General features: G+C 38.1%; 1 protein-coding gene across 2 annotated transcripts in view; it reads right to left on the reverse strand.

The window, feature by feature from the left end:
- Positions 1 to 222: 222 nt before the first annotated feature.
- Positions 223 to 23,097, reverse strand: part of IL1RL2 (interleukin 1 receptor like 2) — a 44,018-nt gene continuing 21,143 nt past the window's right edge. The window contains exons 5-11 of one of the 2 annotated variants that reach the window (XM_036028350.1): positions 17,370 to 17,535; positions 16,784 to 16,855; positions 13,014 to 13,143; positions 11,558 to 11,694; positions 7,438 to 7,581; positions 3,107 to 3,268; positions 223 to 1,010 (exon numbers count right to left, since the gene is read on the reverse strand). In XM_036028350.1, coding sequence (XP_035884243.1) covers positions 664 to 1,010; positions 3,107 to 3,268; positions 7,438 to 7,581; positions 11,558 to 11,694; positions 13,014 to 13,143; positions 16,784 to 16,855; positions 17,370 to 17,535 — 1,158 coding nt within the window. In that variant the 3' untranslated portion in view covers positions 223 to 663. Of the gene's footprint in view, positions 1,011 to 3,106; positions 3,269 to 7,437; positions 7,582 to 11,557; positions 11,695 to 13,013; positions 13,144 to 16,783; positions 16,859 to 17,369; positions 17,536 to 23,097 lie in introns of both variants that reach the window. The other variant, XM_028517745.2, reaches the window with a different exon arrangement.

Genomic DNA, 23,097 nt, shown 5'->3' on the forward strand with positions numbered 1-23,097 from the left:
TGAGATTAATGGGCAATTCCAGTGTCGCCATTGTTGGTTCCACTGGTCTAGATGATCTCTGACTCATTTCCAGTCTCACCCTGCTAAGACTGTGGTCATGGTTATTTATTTACACTAGAGGAGTAAGAAAGGCTCATAGACACAGTAAGTTTCTGTTGAGCACTAGGGTCCTGTGGACACTGGTCAGGTACAAAAACTGCCATTATCCTTGCCAGCCCTCTCCAAGCCCACAGACTCCCTTCCTGCCATCCTCTGGCTACTCAGGCTCCCATCTCTGGCCCTACAGGTACTACACCATGTGCCAACTTCCTAACAACTGAACTAAACTCTGAAATTCCCTGTGTCCTATTCCTCAGGGGCTCAAATGCTAATGCTGGTCTATGTTCAGCAAATATTCATAAGTGTTCTGAACCAATAAGTTAATGAGGGCCTTCTTTAGAGCTGATATCTTTTTCTAAAGATGTATGCCTGATCAAAATAAGCAAACAAGCACAGTTCTTCACACAAGTACACAATAACAAACTTCAAGCAGATGGCCTGAATGCAGCGCCTCTTGTCCAAATGTGAGCCACTTCCCACAGACAACCTGCATCACAGGGTAAATAACCCTGTGCTGGCACATCAGTTGTCAGCTGTGAGGTCACAAGGAGTGTGCTTCAGCAGCTAGGTATGAGAAGATGGTGGAAACCTTTTGGGTGGCATACAATATCTCACTTTTTTCCAGAACTTGGTCTTTGCACACAGTGACTCCTCTGTGAAGTTTCCACTCCAATGGACAGACCCATGCTTCTGTTTGATGTACTGGATTGACTCTGGCATAACTGTATAGTTTTTTACTTTCTCCACTTCAATTAAAATGACCTTCATCCCATCCCGAATGAGAGCATTGTAGATAGCAATTTGTTCTTCTGACATGTTCTTTAATATGTCAAAGCCCAGCAGTTCAGGAACTATGATGATAATCAGTCTCCTGCACAGCTTAATGTTTTCATCAATGACACTGGCCACAGCTGTAAATAGAGAAAGAAGGAACAGCAGATCTCATGATTGAAACAGCTCGGATCTTAACACTCTTGAGAACATTAGAAATAGATGTTAAAAAGGAACTTTAAAATAAACATGACTTAGGAATGGATTAACAAGAAGTTTTTATTTTTTCCCTTACCTGAGGACATTTTTTTTGTTGCTTTTAGAGTTAGAGGAACAGAGAGAGAGAAACATCAATTGGTTGCCTTCTCACATGTGCCCTTACCGGGGATCAAACCTGCAACCTGGGTATGTGTCCTGATTGGGAACCAAACCCACAACATTTCAGTCTACGATATGACACTGCAACCAACTGAACCACAACAGCCAAGGCAACGTGAGGGATTTTTTTAACATTTATCATCTTCTCTGTGAAAACTCTCTTACTTTCCCTTAAAAATTGGTCCTTTATGTTCATGATCACATATTTTGATAGTTACTTGTTGGTATTCACTTTCCTCAACCACTGGTTCCACCCACAGACCATAAACTGCTCAGAACAGGAACTATCATGTCTAGTTTTGTATCCCCAGACTTAGCTGAAGGTCTGGTAAAAGATGATAAACATATTTTTTAAATAAATAGACTTTTAAAGGATAAGAAAAATGTAGTTAGCTTAAATGTCATAGTAATCTTTATTCATGTTTTCCTCTTGTGCTTTACAGCTATTTAAATGACCAGAATTTAGCCCTGGCTGGTGTGGATCAGAAGATTGAGTGTCAGCTTGCAAACTGAAAGGTCACCAATTCAATTCCCTATGGGGACACATGCCTGGGTTGTGGGCCAGGCTCCCATTTGAGGATGTGTGAGAGGCAAACAATTAAATGACCAGAATTTATAGCACTAACTAGAACCCAAATAACATACCCTGATGATTTCTGGGGGCAGGAAGGTAAGAGTTCTTGAAATATCCAGATATAAATAAAACTTGGTCTTTTTTAAAAAAAAATAAAGACCAAGTTTTATATCCTTCTTACACTTAAGAATAGACAACTGCTTCCACCAGAGCAGAATTTTTTCTCTTTGGCTTATTTTAATAACTCTAGGCTCTATTTGTAGAGCCTAGAAAACTATCTGAAAATTATTGAGAACATAGCAGGTACTCAATAAGTATTTGTTGAATAAGTGAATGAGTGAATATTGATATGGTTATGAAATCTGAGCTCTTCCACATGTTTATAACAAGCGCTGAACTAAATTATCATTTCCTCATAGAGGATGATTTCATAACTTGAAAAGATCTGGACTGAGAAAGCAGCGTGGTCTCACTGTGGATATGAGTTGCCTATAAATCCAAAGTAGTTAGGAACTTTTTAAAGCAACCCAGAATAAGCCACTACCAAATACTATAAAATGCTAATTTTGGTTTCCTGGTGGCTGGAAAAGGATGTTTAATACAAATTTTAGCCATTGACTCTAGAGCCTTCAAAGGGAGAAACATTCATCCATTGAGTGTCTAATATGTACTGAGCTCCAACCTGGTCCCTGTTCAGGTTTAAACTCATTTATTTCTCTCAAACAAGTCAGGGAAATATTCCTATCCCCATTTGACAGATGACACAACTGAGAATCAGAGATATTAACTACACTAGTTACAAAGTTACACTATCATCAAATGAGAAGTAAATACCTATTTTATTTAAGTAGGGGAAGACTAGGGTATTGAAGTTTAGGAAATCAGCTTTAAACATGAACTGATTTACACATTCAAACTGACAGAAAATACTCAGCAGTTAGTCTAAAGGACGTCAGGGCAAGTGATCACTTTCAGTCTCTTGACCAAGACTATGTTATCTACCACTGGTTCACATGAATGGGTTAACCATATCTCGCTCAAAATGATAGTCACATTATTTCAACCAGGATCCCAGTTATCCTGTTGCAGGGATAAATTTGATGAGGAAAGGGAACTTGGTTCTAACCTCCTCAGCTCAAGGGCTAAGGGCTGGAGAGATGAAAGACTCCTTGCAGTTTTGTGGAGAAGGCAAGCAGAATCTACCACTTGTAAAGTGAAAGAAGAGAAAGTTTCCTTTACTTTTTAAAATTCACTTGTTGTTGCTCTACCTCACTTAAAACATACCTTGTCCAGGAAACTCATCCCTGCCAAATATAAATAACTGATATCCACACTGCCTTTCCAGTACCTCAGGCAGAACCTTCAGAACCAGTGTGTCTACAATATAGCTCCGGCTTTCTCCTTGAGGCTTGGGGTATAAGACGTATGCATCATAGAGCTTCCCATCTGAAAGAGGAATGGCATAAGCTCATGGAATTATTCCTATCAAATTTTTCTTACATTAACAAAGTAAAACCTGAGTTTCTATCATAATGTCCTTTTTGCTTCAGCATGTCCAGTGGCTGATTTGTCAAACATTGCCAGTCTCAGCATCTCGTGCTTTGAATAATTAAAATATTTCATTCCACTCTCTTCTTGCTTGATGGTTTCTGAGAAGTCAAGCATAATTTATACTTTTGTTCTCTATAGGTAGGTGTTTTATTTTTACCTCTAGCTTCTTTTGGGATTTTTTCCTTATCTTTGCTTTTCTGTAATTTGAAAATAATATGCCTAGGTGTAGGTGAGCTTATGCAAGATTGCATAAAAATTATTCAATTCCCTACTTTCTCCTGATACGATATTGCTAAATTTTAAAACTGATCCAAGTGGACCCGTGGAAAAATTAGGCAATCTTTTTGCCCTTGTGTAAGTGCTTTTACTGAATAGCATGAAGTTTGGTGCTATAGAGCTAACATGCACAGAAGACACTAGAAGAAAAGCCACATGAAACCTATTACATTGATCTTGGAAATGTTTTTGCACACAAGGTTCACTGCATCACATCCTTTAAAAATTAGAATTCATCACACACACAAAAAAAAGTTTCTTTTTTTCTGAAGTTCAACAACCAAGGATTTTTTTTTACTTTTTTTATTGTTGTTCAAATACAGTTGTCTCTATTTTTCCCCCACTACTCCCCCCACTGACCCCAGCCATCTCCAATTCCAATCCTTGATCCTACCCCTCTTTGGTTTTATCCATGTGTCCTTTATAGATGTTCTCAAAAACCTTTCCCCCTTTTCCACAAGCAAGCAAAATGTAACCAGAGATATTGAAATTAAGAACAAACTGACAGTAACCACAGGGGAGGTGGAAGGGGAAAAAAAATGTTTCTTAAGATTGTCCCCAAACTGGCCATGTGCTCTCAGGAGCAACAGAAGGGTTTCTAGGAACAGCATGTAATGAATCCTGTAGTAATTTGTGCTTTGCTTCTAAAACAAGCTCATCTTTAAAACCTCACCAACATTTGTCATGAACTCTACCCCAACTTTATTTTATCATTCTTCCTTTGTTTCCCTATGTTCATTGTACCTATTTTTGTTTTGTTTTTAATTGTTCTGCTCTATATAACCTTTCTCCACAAATTTATTTGAAATAAGGTGAGGCATATATACATTGCTTGAGGAGATTTGTAAATTGATCCTTATATTTTTGTATGCATATGCACACCTGGCAGGAGGACGTATAAAGCATCTCCAAGACTTAACAGAGAGTATACAGAACTCATGAGCTTTAACTAGGCCTATTGGTGACTCAATAAAACTGTGAGTTACACACACATAACTAATAATCACCTATAAAGCCTGACTAATTTATGGGATAAATCCTTTATCATAGGAATGACACTTTATCACAAGAAGGACATCTTTCTCATCTGTATTTGCCATCCATTACTCCACATGTTCCCAAATAACCAGAAATTACCCTCCAGGAAGGCAAGGCTGGAGACAGCATATGGGACTTATCTTCCAATATCATCACTAAGTTACTGTTGAAGCCAGCATTCCAAGGCATATTACAGAATAATTCTCATAGGCTGAGCTGTTAAAAATTTAATCATAAAGTACACATAGATTTTTCTGGATTAAAAAAAAGAAGAAGAAGAAAGAGGACCACTGACTGACTGTAGGTTCCTATTTCCAAATCCTCAGCCCACTGGTTCTGAATTTGGCCTGTGGTTCAGGCTCAGCAGAGGGTGAGGTTCCCTACTAGCTCAGGGTGAGTCACTATTCCTTTTTTCTCTTCCTGCTAAACTTCACCTCACTAACAGGCAACTTCACCACCCACTCATTACTCATGCTCTCAGGAGCTGCAGTGAGTCAGGGAGTGACAAACATCACGGGGCCAGAATTCTGGGAACACCACCTAAGTCTATGAAATGCCCTTTCAGTCAATAGACAGAGAACAGCCAAGCCATTCGTATCTATGTGTCAGAAAGGATAAGTGGTGGCTCACTGAAGTCTTTTCTCAACCAGATGCAAGCTGGAGCTCAGTCACAAGCAGGCTTACAAGGAGTGGCCTCTGCAGGGACTTCGGAGGCAAACAGAAACCCTACATCTAGTTGACTGTCCCCAGCACCCAAGAATCCTCAGGTTGTACTGGACACCTAAAGCTGGAATTCCACAGCTGAATTTTGTCACCAAAGGAAAAGTAGATTGCTTTCTTTGTTGCTCAAGGGGTTCCAAGTTTAAATTCTAAAATTTATTGTAGAATCAAGCCCAGGTTAGGCCATCTGTGTTTTATCATACATGTAGGCAACAACTCTGACCATCATCCTTTTTTAAAAATATGCAATGCAGGTACTTAGTGTAAACAATGCCCTTGTCTGTAACAGGGACTCAAACATGTTTCACACCTATATTCCCCATGTTTCTGCTCTTATTAGCATTGAAAGTCTCTGAACTTGAAAGGTATAAATGTGTGCATCTCCAAGCATGTGAGCTGTACAGATTCATTTTCAGGCTTCTATTTATTTTTCCATCTAATTAGGGCACTTACAAACAGACTTACTACTTTTTTCAAGGCCTTAATAGAGTATATCCATTCTGAGACAAATACACGTGATTGAGCAAGAGTAAGTTTACAGTTGTTTGTATGGAAATAATATAATAATAAATAATAATATAAGAATAAATTCATTTCATAAACCTACTTTTGCCCCACCCTGTGTATTACAGAGTTAAAATTACAATGGTATTAATGGGGGGCTCAAATGTTGGAAAATTTTAGTTTAAGGTAATAGTTTATAAGCCTAGTAGTTAATTCATGTAAAAATCTATTGTTTCAGAGACTGCAGGAAGGCCCACTCTGATTCCAGGAGGCCATAAGTGATTGACCTTTGTGTTCCAGAAAAGACCATAAGCAATCAAAGTGGTGTCTGAACCATTGTGCTCCAAGGAGATACAGTTCACAGCCCAGGACACAGAGAAAATCACCCAGGACACAGGACACAAATAAAAAAAATCACCAGTCAGTGGATGAAAGGATATTAGGAAAATTGCCAGACTGCAGCTTTTACCTGATTAACCTCTTTCCTGAATTCCAAATCCCTTACCTACACTTTTACCCCCTTATACAAAAGACTAGCTTGAAAGGAAATGTAAGACAGCCTGTTAGGATACGAACCCACCATCTTCTCAGATTGCTGGCCATCTGAATACGGCACCCATAAAGATTCGATCTCTTTCTCTGCTAATTGGGTCTGGTAGGTGACAGGCAGCACAAATGCCCGCTTTTCTGGTTTTATGTACAATGCTCTCTCCTTGGAGTTTCAGGATCCCACTGAAGCAGTTCTGTGCACAATAGTGCTGACAGGATGCCGACTCCCCCAATGAAACGGAAACCTCCAGGCAAACCAGCAGGGGCATCTGCTTTGTCTTCCAGGCATTAAGGGAGCCCTCCAGTGTCCCAGGTTCCTGCTCAGAGCTTTTTTGGACTTCACCTCAATTGCTCACTGTGTCACTGTGTGACACAGGCTCTGATCTGTTTCCTCTCTCCCTCCCTCCCTTCCTTTTCTTCATTCCATAGCTAAGAAAGAGAAAAAAAAAAAAAAAAACCTTTCTAAGATCACACAGGGAGTAAATGCTGAACTCCAATTCAAACTCAGGTCTGTCTCTCCCCAGTCTGAGAGTTAAAGACTTAAGTTTTTTAAGGCACCAAGTATCAGTGCTGTAACCATAGGCAGCAGGTTGCCCTCCAGAACACACGTTCTTTCCAGGCACCCATGTGCTGAGCATGCGCCTGGGTAAAGAACACTTTTCTCAAGGAGAAATTGTCTTCTTTTGCTTATACCCATGGATGTGAGAACCATTCTCACAATGATTGCAGTGGGACCTGGAAGATTTTGTGACTCAGTCACAACCAGCCTGCAAGCCTGATTTGACTAAACAATGCTTGTGGGCTTGAGGAAATCATTTCTCAGAAGTCTGGAAAGTTCCAGGGAGATTTCCTTCCTTTAAATTTGCCAACAACATAAAAGGCAAGCTAAGTAAAACATAGTGAAGTATATTCACAATGGTAATACAAATGAGTGAATAGAAATAATGAGGAAATTTTCAGTGTTTCCCCACACTTACCTTCTATGGTCCCAGTAGATTGGAAGGCACTTCGATACCAAAGTGCAATGTCAATCCAAAAAATATTGTAGATGCACATAACAAACACAGCCATACCTACAAAGGCCAGAAGCCCTCCTATCAAGTAAGCTAGAAAATCTGGCACTGCAAATGACAGCAAAATAAAATAACAATATTACAAAGTGTCAATTATACACTTATACGGATCATACTACAAATGTCAAATGGAAATATATTAGACGTCAATGAGAATACTGCTTAAATATCTCTTTATAGTTAAATAGCCGATATTAGAGTAGAATAATCTGGTCTGACCCATGAATTTTAGAAAGCAAAGTACCCTTGGGAACCTGAGGAGAGAACTTCTGCAGAAGCCTAGTAGTACCCAGAGGAAGATATTGTATAGCTCCAATCTCATGAGAACTGCTGTCAAAACACACATGGCCAAGTCCTACTTAATCAGCACTCAGATGGGAAGCCTAGCACACTGTTGGAAAAGTTCCCCAGGTGGTACTGCCACACATTCTCGATTATGTTATTGTAACTGCTTCCCCAGTTACTCAAAATTGAGCAGCAGGACTCATGTCATAAATAAAGAGCCATTAGTTGCCTCTCTTGGATCTCTGTTGGCTCTAGAAGACTACCAAGAGCCAAACTGCCACCCCAACCTCCCTGTGCCAACAGAATCTGGCTGGGTGCCTGTCTGCAAGACATGGTCTCAGGAAGGGGGTTTGTGTCCTGCTCAGCTTTGTGAGCACACTTCAGAGCAGTTATGGGGAATGTTGTGGGCAGGAGATGATGACCAAGAGCAGAGCCAGTTCCTCTGTAACTCCAAGTCTGCAAAAATGCACTCCTTCCTACATATCTAATGAGAGGAACAGCACAGCTTTCTTCCTTACCACAACCCCAACCTGTGCTGCCAAAGAAAGAGGCTCTAGGAAAAAAAGAATTCAAAAAGGGGAAGGAAGTGAGAGGAAGAGAACTCCTTATTCTTAGAACCCACTGAATACCACTTTCTTCATGAACCCCTTCCTGACCCTCTAGTCCTCAGTAGAAGGTATGTTTAAGGGGAGGGTCACTTTTCTTTGAATTCTCAGTGCACTTTCACTTCTAAAATATTCATTAAAGAGCTTATCACAACCTGCCCTAGGCCACGTTGCAAGCACTTTGAGGCCAAGACATTCCTAACTACTACTGCATGTTTTCAAATAAGTGGCACAATGAAACACAATATGTATAAGCACATTTTGTGCCAGAAATATATCAATCCATTAAGTCTCAGTGCAACTTAGTGGATCTGCTCTGCATGCTGGTGCCTTATTTGTTTGAACCTCTAGTTTCTAACTCTTACATGGAGTCTCCCTTCCCTCCCATTTTCCATGTGTCTTTGCCGTTTCCAAGCTCTTAGAACACCAATGCCACCTCTCCTTTTGGGAGGACCCATGCCTGGGAATCCTTAATGCACACTCAAGGGGTCTTGGTTTTGTAAATGGTCATGATAAGAAGACTATGCCCCCCAAAATTTATGAGATTCAAAAGCTCCTGATAAGTAGACAGGAGTGATGGCCTGAAATTCTTGAATTGGTCATTCATTGCATTTAAGACTGTTGATATCTTTAGTTCTATAAATGAGCTAAAAGGTGATGAATGGAAATGGAAAATGAATGTGCGATTTCAGAGAGAGTATGAACTTTAAAATTGAAATAGTGGAAGACTCACTATTGAGACACCAGATGCTTGTTGATGACACTATAAGGATGGTGTTTGGGTCCATGTGACTACTACCAGTATTAAACTGGGATAGGAGCTGAAAGTAGTGATTAAAAGAAATTCACAGGAGGTACACCTTATCCAAACAGCTTTCTAGTAACCCTGCTTCAGACAACTAAATAAGATTTAGTCTGGGTGTATCTTCAACAAAAATAAGGAAGTCAAATGAAACAGCTATACCCTTACCTCTGGCTGCAAGTAAACCAACAAGAGTCTTGGATTTAAGAGGGCAATGTTCATAAGAACTCAGGGAAAACAAAATAAAATGAACATGTCTGAAAATACATTGCATGTGAAATTTGAAAAAAGTATGGATAGAAGCAAAGATAGATATGGTGAGCACAAGTTTCTTTACTGACATACACCAAAGGAGACAAACTACCCTTCCTCTTTCCTGTATGATTGGCAGGTGTTAAATGATAACAGAATCATTCTTCTGAGCCTGGACTTTGCCTTAGAATCCTTGTGAACACAGTGCTTCCAGGTAGTCAATATCTATAAGACAACACTGACATGAAAATCTATGTTGATGATTTTCAGCCAAGGTTGCTAAACAAAAAACCTCAAACTTCTATGTTGAGGCAGATTTCAATTATAAACATTATAGGTCTTGTGCAGTCTCCAAGGCTTCCCATAGTCAGCTCCCTTCTTTTCTCTGGGGTTGAGGAGACCCTGAGTACTCTCTGTAGCAATTAATTGTACTCCTAATGATATATCATAAAGGAATGCTTATCCATGAATATCAGCTCACACATAAAGGAATTTCCATAGCAGTGTTATTTATGAATAGCTCCAAACTGAAAACAACTCAAATAATGACATATTTGTAAAACAGATAAATTGTGATTTAGTTATTCAATGGAATAAGATTCAGCAATAAAAATGAACTATAGCTACATGCTACATCACTGATACAAAAATGAATCCCATAAACCTAAGAAGCAACACATAAAAGAAAACATACTATAATTCTCTTTCATACAAATTTCAAAATCAGTCCAGTAAGCAGCTGGAAGTGTGGGGCTGCCACATGGGAAAGGAGAATATAGTTGGCGATGTGGAATCACACCTGCACAGAAATGACCATTGAAGCCATGCAAGTAGGGAGATTATCAGTGATGAGAATGCAGAAAGAGCAGCACTGATAATAGAACCTCAAGAACAATCCAGATGTGTCACTGGGAGAGAGAAGATGCACAGAGTGATTGGGGGGAATATGATAAAAAAAATTATTTTCTATGAAGGGAAAGCCCTTGAAAGAAGGAAAAATGGACAGTGGTGGCTAATGAGCCTAAGGCTTCTTCTACCTGTTGCAACCTAAGAGGGTTTCCCATGGGTCCACATGAGGAGAGGAGATGCTGCATGATCACTCACAATTAAAGAAGCTGGGGACAGAGTGACCCTGGCTTCCAGGTCATAGAAGTGAGGTCAGGGCTGCAAGCTACTGTGGAGATATCCCAATTCATTGCTATCAGAAGGGAAGTGATGGACACTCATGAGGTCAGGAACTTGGCAAGGGAAAAGACACATTCGATAGCTCCATACACCACCTACTCCACTAATGTTTTATGCTGAGTTCTAGAGAAACATTTCTGGTAGGACTTTAGGTAGGATACATGCAAACATCTGTTTAACTGATTATTCAGAGATACTGGCAAAACCAAGCCCTCTCTCTCTTGCATGGTAAGTAGCTAAGAAAAGAGATGATAGTATCAAGGAAGAAAAACTGTCTCGGTAAGCCACATGTCAACATTCTACAAGGTGCTTCAAACACTTCCACTGATACATTAGGAATTTAAAGCTGTTCTCCAGATTATGATTATATCCATCACTATTTACCCTCTGGTTCTGTTACCTGCAATGGATACTCAAATACTCTGCACAAGGTTAAGAGAGCAATTTGTGCATATACATTAAATTTGAAGGTCTTTGCTTAATATCAGAATTCAGCCTATACAGAAAATTTTACAAATTTATAAGAATGAAATATATATAAACATTTTATTTTCATATGAAATTATTTATAATAACCTAAAAGCACAAATTAGAAGCACATGATTATAAATGTTGAGTAATGAGGTTTAATAAAGGAACAATTCTGTTTTCAAGGACTTTGATGCATAAGACCTCATTGTATACTAATATGGCACTTTCAAAGCATACTGCATTGCAGTGCCCCCTTGATTTCAAGAGTGTTATCAGACATGACATTAATTCTTCCCTGGATTTCATAGTGAGTTTGTTGGTTTACTACCACTCTGCTGTCTCAAACCAAATGTGTAAGGTTTTTTATCTTTCCTTGACATCATTTTAAACACTATGAACAGTATTTAACCCACAGGAACATTACCTGGAGGTTTTAAAATAAAGTATGCTGCAGACACACCAGCATGGCATGTGAAAGGATGGTCATAATCTTCCATTTTCACTTCTAGAAAGGTTATGTTCACTGTGTAAAAATTATGTTCCTGAAAAGAAATGTGGGTTCTGTAAGAGAAAAGAGCCAGTCATTAATACACAAGTCATATTGCACCCAACATATTTTATAATCTTTAGTCTGGAGAATAAAGTTCTTTCCTAGAGACACTGTAGGCTATCATTTTATGCTATGAATACTTCATTGTCTCAATGAGGTGTGTGTATTGTGTAGTTCCCAATTTGCATTATCTTTGGGACAATGTGACAAGGAAGCATGGTTCTGTTAATTATACAAGGAGCTGGGATACAAATGTTCTGGTGACCCCTTGTAGTACAGTAGGTGAGTGTTCTAGGAACCCATCTGTATCAGTGTAACAGCTGTCAATACAAGAGGCTGCATTCAGCTTCAGTGAAATTTTTGGAGCCTCATTCAGTTCATTTGCCCATTTTATGATGGGTGATTTAGGAGCACACCTGCATACACCATGCTGAGTGTTTAGCAGTTTTTGACCAAAAGCGGCATGTTCCCCATGTCCCACCTTCCCTATTCACCCAATCTTGCCCTGAGTGACTTGTTTCCCCAGATGAAAAAAAAGTCCTCAAAGAAAAATTTTTTGCCTATGTGGAAAAGGTGAAACAAAAAAACAGTGGAAGCAATAAAAGGCATCGAAATCAACAAGTTCAAAAACTGTTTTGAGCCATGGGAAAAAAATCTCAATAGGTGTATTGTATCAAATGAAGAATGCTTTGAAAGTGACTGAAATTTAAACATGTAAGAATAAATATAATTCTTTATAAATAAATTACAGGATTTTTTGGGTCCCCCCTCATAGACACCATCTTTAGCCCTGAAGGATGTTCTCCTCTCCCTGTTCACTTAATCTACCTTAGCTACACTGCAAGGCCCAACAGAAGTTCTGCCCTCTGACTTAATGAATCTTGTTTTACACCACTCAATTCATATCATCATAAACTGAGTTCATACACTCTATCCACTAATGATTATGCACCCCTGCATAACCCTGTTTTGCTGCCTGTTTTGCAACTTAAGCCCTGAAGGCCTATGGTTCATCATATGACTAACAGGGAATGTGATCAGTTTTAAGTAGCAGCTAACAAAAACTTATCTTGTTGAATATAGGCCAATACTCCATCCACACTTTGCTTTATCTCAAATTATGAGTTAGGAGGGATTGATAATCTGAGCATCTCACACTTCTTTGCAGCAGTTGCTTGCCCACACATAACACTGAGAAGATCTTTGAAAGACAAAGCCAAAAGTAGTAATGAGGAGATAGCGCAAACCACCTAAAAGAGCCTTACTAACACCAAATCACTTAAATGGAAAAAAGGTTGCTAGCTTTCAGAGAAGCCAGAAAAACACCTACTCAATTCCTTCTTGGACTCGTTTGGACTCTTTGTAGTAAATATCCACCAATGTGCTACTGACTCTCCAACATCGTAGATTTGTATTATCCCTTGTGTCTGTTATGTTGCAGTCTACAATAAGGGTAGAGCCTATAAAAGTCAAATTCACAAAAATTAAATAAAAATTCTACCAGAAATGACCTGGTTAACAAATACATCTTCGTTTTGAGCCTTGAATGTCTTTTCATTACTAAAAATATACTCCTGAGGTCAATGTTCATCTACCTTACTGGGCAGAGATAACAAGGGACATGTGACCTTGCAGCCTTACCAGTTTTCTTCTACACAGATGTTTACATTTTTTATGCTAGTCTAATATTTTGATTTTTTGTGAGTTCTTCCACTGATTTTGTGTTTCAAAAGTACATCATTCTAACATTAAATAAATTTTGTCTTTATCTTTAAATCATCAAAAATGTATTTTGTGGCCGATATGAGGTAAAGAATAAACAAAATATACTTCAAATTTAACAAGTTATACCAACATCACATATAATACTATATTTTCCTTTCTCCAGTTATGTCATTTTCCCCAGTTATATAATATATGATTATTTCAGGCATATAAAAATGCTTTTAGCTTTAAAAGTGTATTTTATATTAGAATACCTTACTGAAAAATTGCTAGTGATTATAGTTTTTCAGAGAATTTTCTTAGAGTTTCCAAGTAGATACACATAGATCATTTAAAATAATTATATGTTTACCTTCCCCTTTCAAGGCTTACATCTCTTGTCTCTTTATTGTTTAAACACATTGGCTAGAGTTTTCAAAGACAGGAAAGGCAAACAAAGTTAATTAAGAGAGTTAATAACAGGAATACTGATCTTTTCTAGGTGTTTATGAAATACACTAGAGAAATCACATAGTGAGTGATATGTAGACAAATATCCACTATTATGAAAATTATTATTTCCTTGAAAGTTTACAAGACCTTTACTAAAACATGTAGGCCCAAATCCTTTAAAAGAGATTTCATCTGCTTTCCACTTATTGCTTCCTAAGCTTTCTCATTTCTTTTTCTTCAGAGTTCCTATACTTGTGGGGAATTATATTTGCTCGAGGTTTCCCTATCTTCTCTTTTTATTCCCACACCCCTCACCCCCACCACACTGCCCCACGCCCTTCTATCCCAGAACCAACTGTGGAACTTGTCGTTCAATAAATTCATTTTTTTAACTTCTGTTATTTTTTCTATAGAGTTATTTAGTTGCCTTTTTAAAAAAGTTGTTGTTCAATTAAAATTGTCCCAATTTTTCCCCCATTGCTCTCCCTTGCCCTACCCACCTCCACTCCCCCGTCTCCCTCCCACACTGAATTCTCACCCTGCTGTCCATGTCCATGGGTCCTTTATACTGGGAAACTTTAGTCAAGGTTCCTTGACTTGACCCTTCCCCTTCAACCCCCCCACCTTCATCTCCCTTCCCTCTCCCCTCTGTTCACTGTCAGTTTGTTCCTTATTTCCATGTTTCTTGTTCTATTTTGCCCATTTGTTTGTTTTGTTCATTAGGTTCCACTAATAGGTGAGAATGTATGGTATTTGTCTTTTGCCACCTGGCTTATTTCACTTAGTGTGATACTCTCCAGTTCCATCCATGCTGTTGCAAAGGGTAGGAGTTCCTTTTTTCTGCTGGGTAGTATTCCATTGCATAAATGTACCACAGCTTTTTGGTCCACTCATTTACTGCTGGGTACTTAAGATGTTTCCAGCACTTGGCAATTGTAAATTGTGCTGCTATGAACATTGAGGTGCATTGGTTCTTTTGAATGGTGGTTCAGGATTCTCAGGGTATAATCCCAGCAGTGGAATCACTGGATCAAAAGGCAGTTCCACTTTTAGTTTTCTGAGGAAATTCCACACTGTTTTCCACAGTGGCTTTTTTAAAAATAGAGTTAAATGGTTAGTTTATGCATTTTAATTACTTCTACACTTACTAAAAATGATGATATGTATACCTTGCTTAGAGTTTAGCCTTGCTCACATTCCATGAAGCTTGACATGATTTCACTGCCATTATTTTCTAAATAATCCGTAACAATGGCTTTGAATTAAATTTAACCAGCAAAGCAAATAATTAGAATACATTTTTGTTGTTGCTTGATTTTTAAAATTAGTTAATTTTATTTTTGTGGAGTTTATTATTTTAACTTTAGTTGTAAATTTCTAGACTTACTACATTGTGATTGCACCACATGGTCTGTTTCATTTCCTCTTTTGGGACTCTGAGTTTTTCATAGTTATTTATGATTGTGATTTATTTAATATATTATTCATACCATATTACTAGGATCTTTTATTTTGGAAAGAGAGAGAGAGAAAGGTAGCAAAAAAGAGAGAGAGAATATCAATTTGTTGTTCCACTTATTTATGCATTCATTGGTTGATTCTTGTATGCGCCCTGACCAGGGATTGAACCCAAAACCTTGGCATATTGGGATGACACTAACCAACTGAGCTACTGGCCAGGGCTCATTACTAGAATCTTTTAGATCCTTAATTGACTAAGAAATTTGTCAAATTCAAAGTATGGTAAAATCTGCCATTATAATTTAAAAAACTGTATTGTTGTATTGTGTTGTTTTTTTACATATGAGAGTTTTAGCTTCAAATATTCTGATGCACTGCTATTTGACAAATATATATATATATATATATATATATATATATATATATGGAGGTACTGTAATTGTATTAGTATCAAATAATTCAATTTGTCATATAATTTTTGGCATTGAAAGATATGTATCAGATTGAAAGATTAATGTTGCCAATCTGATTTCTTTGTGCTAATTTTTTGCAAGACATAGTATGCTTATGAATTTATATTTAATCTTTTAGGTCATGTATTTTTAGATCTATATCTTTTGAGAACAGCATGTAATCATATTTTAATATTTGACTCAACTTGAGAATTTGTTCAATTTACATTTTTTCCTTCAGAAAGTACTCAACATGTTTTTATTTTACTAGTGATTACCTTTAAATTTTAAGAAATAATTTGAGCTCCTTCTCCCCTTAGATCACAAACTGAGGCAATGTTTACTGGCTCCTTACTGTGTAAAATAAGTAATATAACAAGATAACTATCCCTACTTTTTAAATATACTTTCCAGTGCAATATTATATAATTCAGAATTCTTGACCAACATTATAGTAGTAGTTTTATATTATGTATGATCACTTTCAGGACTTATTTTTACCTTTTCATTGCTTTTGCATAAATAGATTTACAGTAATCATTTAAACCAGCAATTTCAACCTTTTTCATCTCATGGCACACATAAGCAGATTACTAAAATTTTGCCACACATGAGAAAATATATTTTTTACTGCTCTAACATGAATAGGTATAATTTTGATTCATTCACACTAGACCATTGCTGCTGTGTTAGCTGTTGTCATTTTCTTACTTGACAAGTAAAAGTGCCCCTGATTCAATAGTCAACTATTGCATGTTTTAAAAATTCTTGCACACACACTGGTTGAAAATCTCTGATTTAGACCCATAGTGCTCACTGCCAACCTTTCATACCACAGCTTTCCAAGGATCCAGCTCTCTAGACTTTTTATTCCAATAGCTCTTTTGATGAGCCCAGGTACGTTCAAAGCTGGAAACTGGATATGAATAAAATTTATCTTCATCCTTGAAATTCAAAAAATTCACTAGGATATGAGGTCATATTTATTTTTGCCCTTAGTGATTTCATTGGCTTTCATAACTTTACTCACCAAGTTGTGCTTCAATTGTATTGTTTGTTGGATATGTTATTTTAGGGATTATTCCTCCATGTCCAACATTTTCTGCTAAGAAATCATACTCATATGACATTGCATTAGAATCACAATACATTCCCAACTACTTTAATGTAATAATAGCATAAAACAAACAAATAAACCAAAACATGGCACAGAGCAGTCCTTCAAAAAAAATTTGTAATGAAAAAAGTGGACGCATGGTGTGACAAAATATCCACCACTAACTAAATACCTATTCTTGGACAGGCACCCTAGTAGCTACTCTACATATAGGATCTCAATTTTCATAAATAAACCAAGAGTTTTGTGTTTTTTCTTTTTTTTTTCAATTACAGTTGACCAAGAATTTTGAGTATTCTGTTTTCTCAAATGAGGGAATTAAACTGCTCATGCCCTTTTGCCTCATTCTGTCTACCTTCTGATTCTATTAATGACAAGTTTGAGAGTCTGCTAAACTTCAGGAAAATCAAGATAAAAAATCACTTCTTTTTAAGTCAGAAAGTATCTCAAACAGGGCAGAGCTGAGAGGAAGTTCTGCAATTAGTACACACATACTTACTGACATTCACAGTAATTCTATGCAAAACCATGTATTGTTTTCCTGCATGAGTCAGTCTGGCTTTACACGCATAGTTCCCTCTGTCCTCTGCCGAGACATTGCTCACTGATAGCTTTCTTTTTCTTTCCCAGTAAGCAAAGCGCTCTCCTTTAATCTCTTTACAGTCCTAAAAAATAAAGTTTAAAGAGCATTTTTAGTATCAGTTATATTCCTAATTGACACCATTTTGTAAACTGTGAGGGGATACAAGAAACCAATGTGGTCCTTAGGTCCCTGGACATTAACTAGTTTGTTATCTAACTGATATATATGTATAGAAGAGTTGACAGGGAATATTTATTTATTTTTTAGAGAGAGGGGAAGAAATAGAGGGAGAGAGGGACTTCTGGCAAGATGGAGGAATAGGTGGATGCACCGTACCTCCTCGCACAACCAAGAACGGAACCACAATAATTTACAACAATGATTTGCAGTCATAATATCAGAACTGTCAGAGGATTTATCTAACTGGAAGTCGGACAGCCAAGAAGTTGAAGTAGACCCGTACATCCAGACTGGTAGGGGACGACGAGCCGAGCAAGCAGGCGCGGGGCTGGCGCGGGTCGCAGGCACGCGTAGGTCGGGGGAAATTTGGCGCAAAATCGGCAAATCGGCGTGACAGCAATCCGGGACGCGAGAGCGCAGCAGTGTAGCGGTGATCCCTGAGTACGCAAGCGGCGGCTGGGGGAATCAGTGGGGCAGCGATTGTGGACCAGGGCAGAGCTCACAGCCCAGAAGCCCAGGGAAGTGTCTGGCTCCAGGAGAACGGAACGGTCGCCATTGATCCCTCCTGTCCCCGTTCCCACCCCTGCCCCCACATATAACGTCACAAGCTAGCGACTGGGGCGCCCAGCCCCGGTGAACACCTAAGGCTCCGCCCCCCACCATAACAAGAGCGACCAGACCGGAGAAAAAATAAATAAATAAGTAAAATAATAGGAGAGATAGGGAAAGACATAAGACATGTTTCCAGCAGAACATATCAGTCCCCCAGGACTCATCCTTTTGAGTGACTAAGAAATAGCCAATCTATCAGATGCACAGTTCAAAACACTGGTGATCAGGAAGCTCACGGAACTGGTTGATTTTAGATCCAAATTACATGAAAAAATGCAGATTACCATAAAAGGGATGCAGGAAGACACACGGAGGAGAGCCAATTGTGAAAGGAAGGAATCTGAGTCTCAAAACAACACAGTGGACCAGAAGGAAGATAGAATCAACCAAGCAGGAGAGCATGATGAAATAAGAATTCAAAAAATCGAAGAAAAGCTTAAGACCATCGAGGACACCTTTAAACGTTCCAACATCCAAATTATAGGGGTACCAGAAGGGGAGGACCAACAAGTGGAAAAGTTATTTGAACAAATAATAAAGGAGAACTTCCCCAAACTGGCAAAGGGAACAGTCTTCCAAGAAATCCAAGAAGCTCAGAGAGCCCCAAAGAAGTTGGACCCAAGAAGAAACACACCAAGGCACATCATAATTACATTAGCCAAGGTAAAAACGAAGGAGAGAATCCTAGAAGCAGCAAGAGATAAGGGGACAGTAACCTACAAAGGAGTTCCCATCAGACTGTCAGCTGATTTCTCCAAAGAGACCTTACAGGCAAGAAGGGGCTGGAAAGAAATATTCCAAGTCATGAAAGACAAGGACCTACATCCCAGATTGCTCTATCCAGCAAAGCTCTCATTTAGAATGGAAGAGAAGAAAAAGTGCTTTTCAGATAAGGTCAAATTAAAGGAGTTCATCATCACCAAGCCCTTACTTTATGAAATGCTAAAGGGACTTATCTAAGAAAAGAAGATAAAGAAAAGACATGTATAGTAAAAGGACAGCAAACTCACAATTATTAACAACCACACCTAAAGCAAAACCAAAAGAAACTAAGTAAACAACTAGAATAGGAACAGAACCAGAGAAATAGAGGGCACAAGGGGGGTGGCTAGCAGTAGGGGTGGGAGGAGGAGAGAGGGGGAAAAGGTATAGAGAATAAGTAGCATAGAATGTAGGTTGAAAATAGATAGGGGGAGGGCAAGAATAGTACAGGAAATGTAGAAGCTAAAGAACTCATAAGTATGACACATGGACATGGACTAAAGGGGGGGAATGTGGGTGGGAGAGGGGGCACAGGGTGGAGGGGAGTGAAGGGGGAAATGGGACAACTGTAATAGCATAATCAATAAAATATATTAAAAAAAAAAAAAGAAAGAAAGGGAGAGAAACATCAGTGTGTGTTTGCCTCTTGCATGCACCCAAATGGTGACCCAGTCAGCAATCCAGAATGTGTTCTGACAGGGAATCAAACCAGCAACCCTTCAGTTCATAAATCAGCATTCAATCCACTCACCCACACCAGCCAGGGTGACAGAGAATATTTAACAGGCTAAAATGAATGTTACAAATATTATCTAATAGGAGTTGAATGGACAGAGACTTATGCAGGCTGGAAGGAAAACATCATAGAAGAAGACTGAGGCTGGGCCATAAAGGAATTTGGTAGGAAGATGTGAACAGGCAGAAAAAATTCTTCACCTACAGGGGACCATCTCTCCCAAAGGACAGGCATTCTATTCAAAAGGATACTTACTAGGCTTGGGAACAACAAGTGTCATGTCACTTCCAATATCTGCTATGCTTCCACTGCATCAACAGAGAAACAGCACCACACCAAACAAACTGGAAGGTTGGTTAGTTTCAGGGGTGCCTATTTTACTTGTCATCCTTAGCAACCACCCAGAGGGCAAGTCTCACTATTCATACATCTTATCAGAAGCTCACATTCTCATGCTAATTACCACTTCTTCTATCTCACAAGCCCACTTCTGAACTCTCAAATCTTTTACCCTCTCTTCAGGAAGCTCCACTCTACAGGGTGACTTCTTGGACAATTGAGTCCATTTTATTCATTCAAACATTTAAGTTCCTGCTCTTTGCTGGAACTGTGAGAGGCCCTGGTCATGCATAAATAAGATGCAGCCCATGGCCTCTGAAAGCTCATAATCATGATAATAGAGGAGACAAACATGCTAACTCTTAATTTATATGCAAAGATTTAATTGCCCAAGTTTTAGACCTCATTCTCTGTCACTGAAGCCGGGTTAACAAATCAATCTTAAAAGGTGCAATTCAATAATTCCAGAACAAGCATTTGATTACTATAAAGTATAACTTTCTAGAAGTCTTAAATTATTTCTCCATAAACACATTACATAAAAAAAATAAATTATGATTGAATAATGGCTACCAAATGGAATGGGAATTAATAAGAGCCAGATGGGTGAAGCCTCCGATAATGTGATGTCACCTTCTTCAGAGCACAAACCAAAAAAAAAAAAGCTTAAATCTTTGGACTGTGTAAACCTCTTTCCTAGATGAGCTTAGATAAGCATGATTTCTGGGCCTCGCTGTCTATGACCACTCCAATATTCAATTGACTCATTCTTTCAAGATGTACATACAAAGGCTAGCTTAAGAGTCATTCTATCCTTCTACTGTAACTAGGACAGCCTCTACTATAATTCACTGAAGCATAATTTTAGAGCCTAAATTCTCAGAAGGCTTGTATTTTTATTTAATACTTCTTGGGTAATAGCCCATAATAAGATTTAAAGTTAAAATATTTATTGTACTGGTAGCCAATATTTGAATATTTGCTATTTCAGGCACCAAAATGATCACTCCTGGTCCAACAGGGACAACAGTTCTGAGGCATAAAATAACCCAGAACCTCTGGCGAAGATGTTGTGGCTGTAGGAGAATGATGAAGATGAAACTAGTGAGACAGGCAGAAGCCCAGTCATAGAAAACCATGGAAAGAGATGAATATTGGAAGCTTTTGAAGTAAGGGAATAAGATTACATTTTTCTTAGAGATTAATCTATCTGATTGTCATATGGGAAAGAATTAAAAATGGAACAATCCAAAAAGTAGGAAAAAATTTAGGAAATTGTTTCTATAAACTAAGGCTAAATAGAGCATGAACTAAGGCAGTATAGTGATGATAGCAAAAGGACACAAAAACAATGATTTTAAGCTGTTCTAATACATAGAATGCAATGACAAATTTCAAATATGGAGAGGGAATAGGACTTTCATTATCCCAGCTTCTTTATGCAAAGGTATTGTTAGAAAGGACAGAGAATGTAAAAGGAAAGAAAGAAAGAAAGAAAGAAAGAAAGAAAGAAAGAAAAGAAAGAAAGAAAGAAAGAAAGAAAGAAAGAAAGAAAGAAAGAAAGAAAGAAAGAAAGAAAGAAAGAAAGAAAGAAAGAAAGAAAGAAAGAAAGAAGAAAGAAAGAAAGAAAGAAAGGAGAAAGGGAAAGAGAGAAAAGAATGATCAGATTTTGAACTAAGATAAAAAGTTGCCCTAAACATGGTGACTGTTGTGATTTGTAGGGATGGCAATGTCTAAGTAGAATACATATTAGACTATTGGACAAAGTATCTGGATTTTGAGAGAAAGATCAAAGCAGAAGAAAGAGGTTTAGGAGCCATTTGTATATCTGTATATGGATGGGTCTATGAGCTATCTCCATTTGAATGTAATCAAAGCAAGAACAGAAGGTGACCATGGCGGAAATTGAAACCCAAAAATCTAAAACCCAAATATAGAGGATGAGAACCCAGTGATGATTACCTAGGAAGAACTGGGGGACAGGAGCAGGTGGAACAATGATTAAAATAAAATTTTAAAAAATAATAAAAAAAATAAAAATGTGTATCAGGTAGAAAGAAGAGGGAGCTCTCAGCTGACAAGAATGCCCAGCAGTGATAAATGCCACAGGAGATCAAGGTCAGGATTGAAAATAAATGTTAGATTTTTGCATCTTAAAAGCCATCAGCAATAACCTCAGCAAGTACAGATTAAGCACAGTAGTGAAGGAGAAATCACTGTACTCAGGAGTAATTTGGAATTGAAAAAAAAATGGAGATATTACTGCTTTTCCAAGTGTAGGTACTTCACTATTTATCTGTAAGAATGGATGTTTTAATACCTGAACCTTCTCTTCCATAACTCCTTCAATTTCAATTGTATTCCTCTCAGTCTTCAATCCTACTAGCCACTACTTGGACTTTGTCATTGTCCATAATGTCTATGTCTCAAAATTCTTAAAAACGAACATACCATTGTGATTATAATTGTTTATTATGCCACCTCTTCCATTCCTTTATTTTAACTAAATAATAATATGTGATAATTATTGATTAAGTAATTACTATGTGCCCACAATTAACTAGTGGACAGATTATTTTATTTAATCTTTAAAACTCTATGAAGTTATATCTCTCAGACTGGATTTAATTGTAGGAAACAAGAAGCATTTTAGCTATTTTAGGAATAAAAGGATTCAACACAGGATATTAAGTGTTTATAAAATATTAAGAAGTACTCAGGGAGTGAGGTCTAGTCCAGAACCACTCTATAGAACTAGCTCACATAAAGCTGCTACCTGTACCACAATCATGGCAGTGGGAATCAAGATTTGGAAATACATCACATGGAAGTCAGAGTCCAGGAATTGCCACTTATACAACTGTAGTGTGTGAAGTTATGCCACATCTGGCACAGACAAACCAACAAATGACTAAGAAGACATACACACTGCTTCTCAGCTCCCACAAACCTGGGGACTGGATCCTGGAACACCACTGCAGAAAGTATCCAGTGCCTTGCATGCAGTCTAGTAGC

The sequence above is a fragment of the Phyllostomus discolor genome, chromosome 6, assembly GCF_004126475.2.
Source record: "Phyllostomus discolor isolate MPI-MPIP mPhyDis1 chromosome 6, mPhyDis1.pri.v3, whole genome shotgun sequence".
Classification (NCBI taxonomy): domain Eukaryota; kingdom Metazoa; phylum Chordata; class Mammalia; order Chiroptera; family Phyllostomidae; genus Phyllostomus; species Phyllostomus discolor.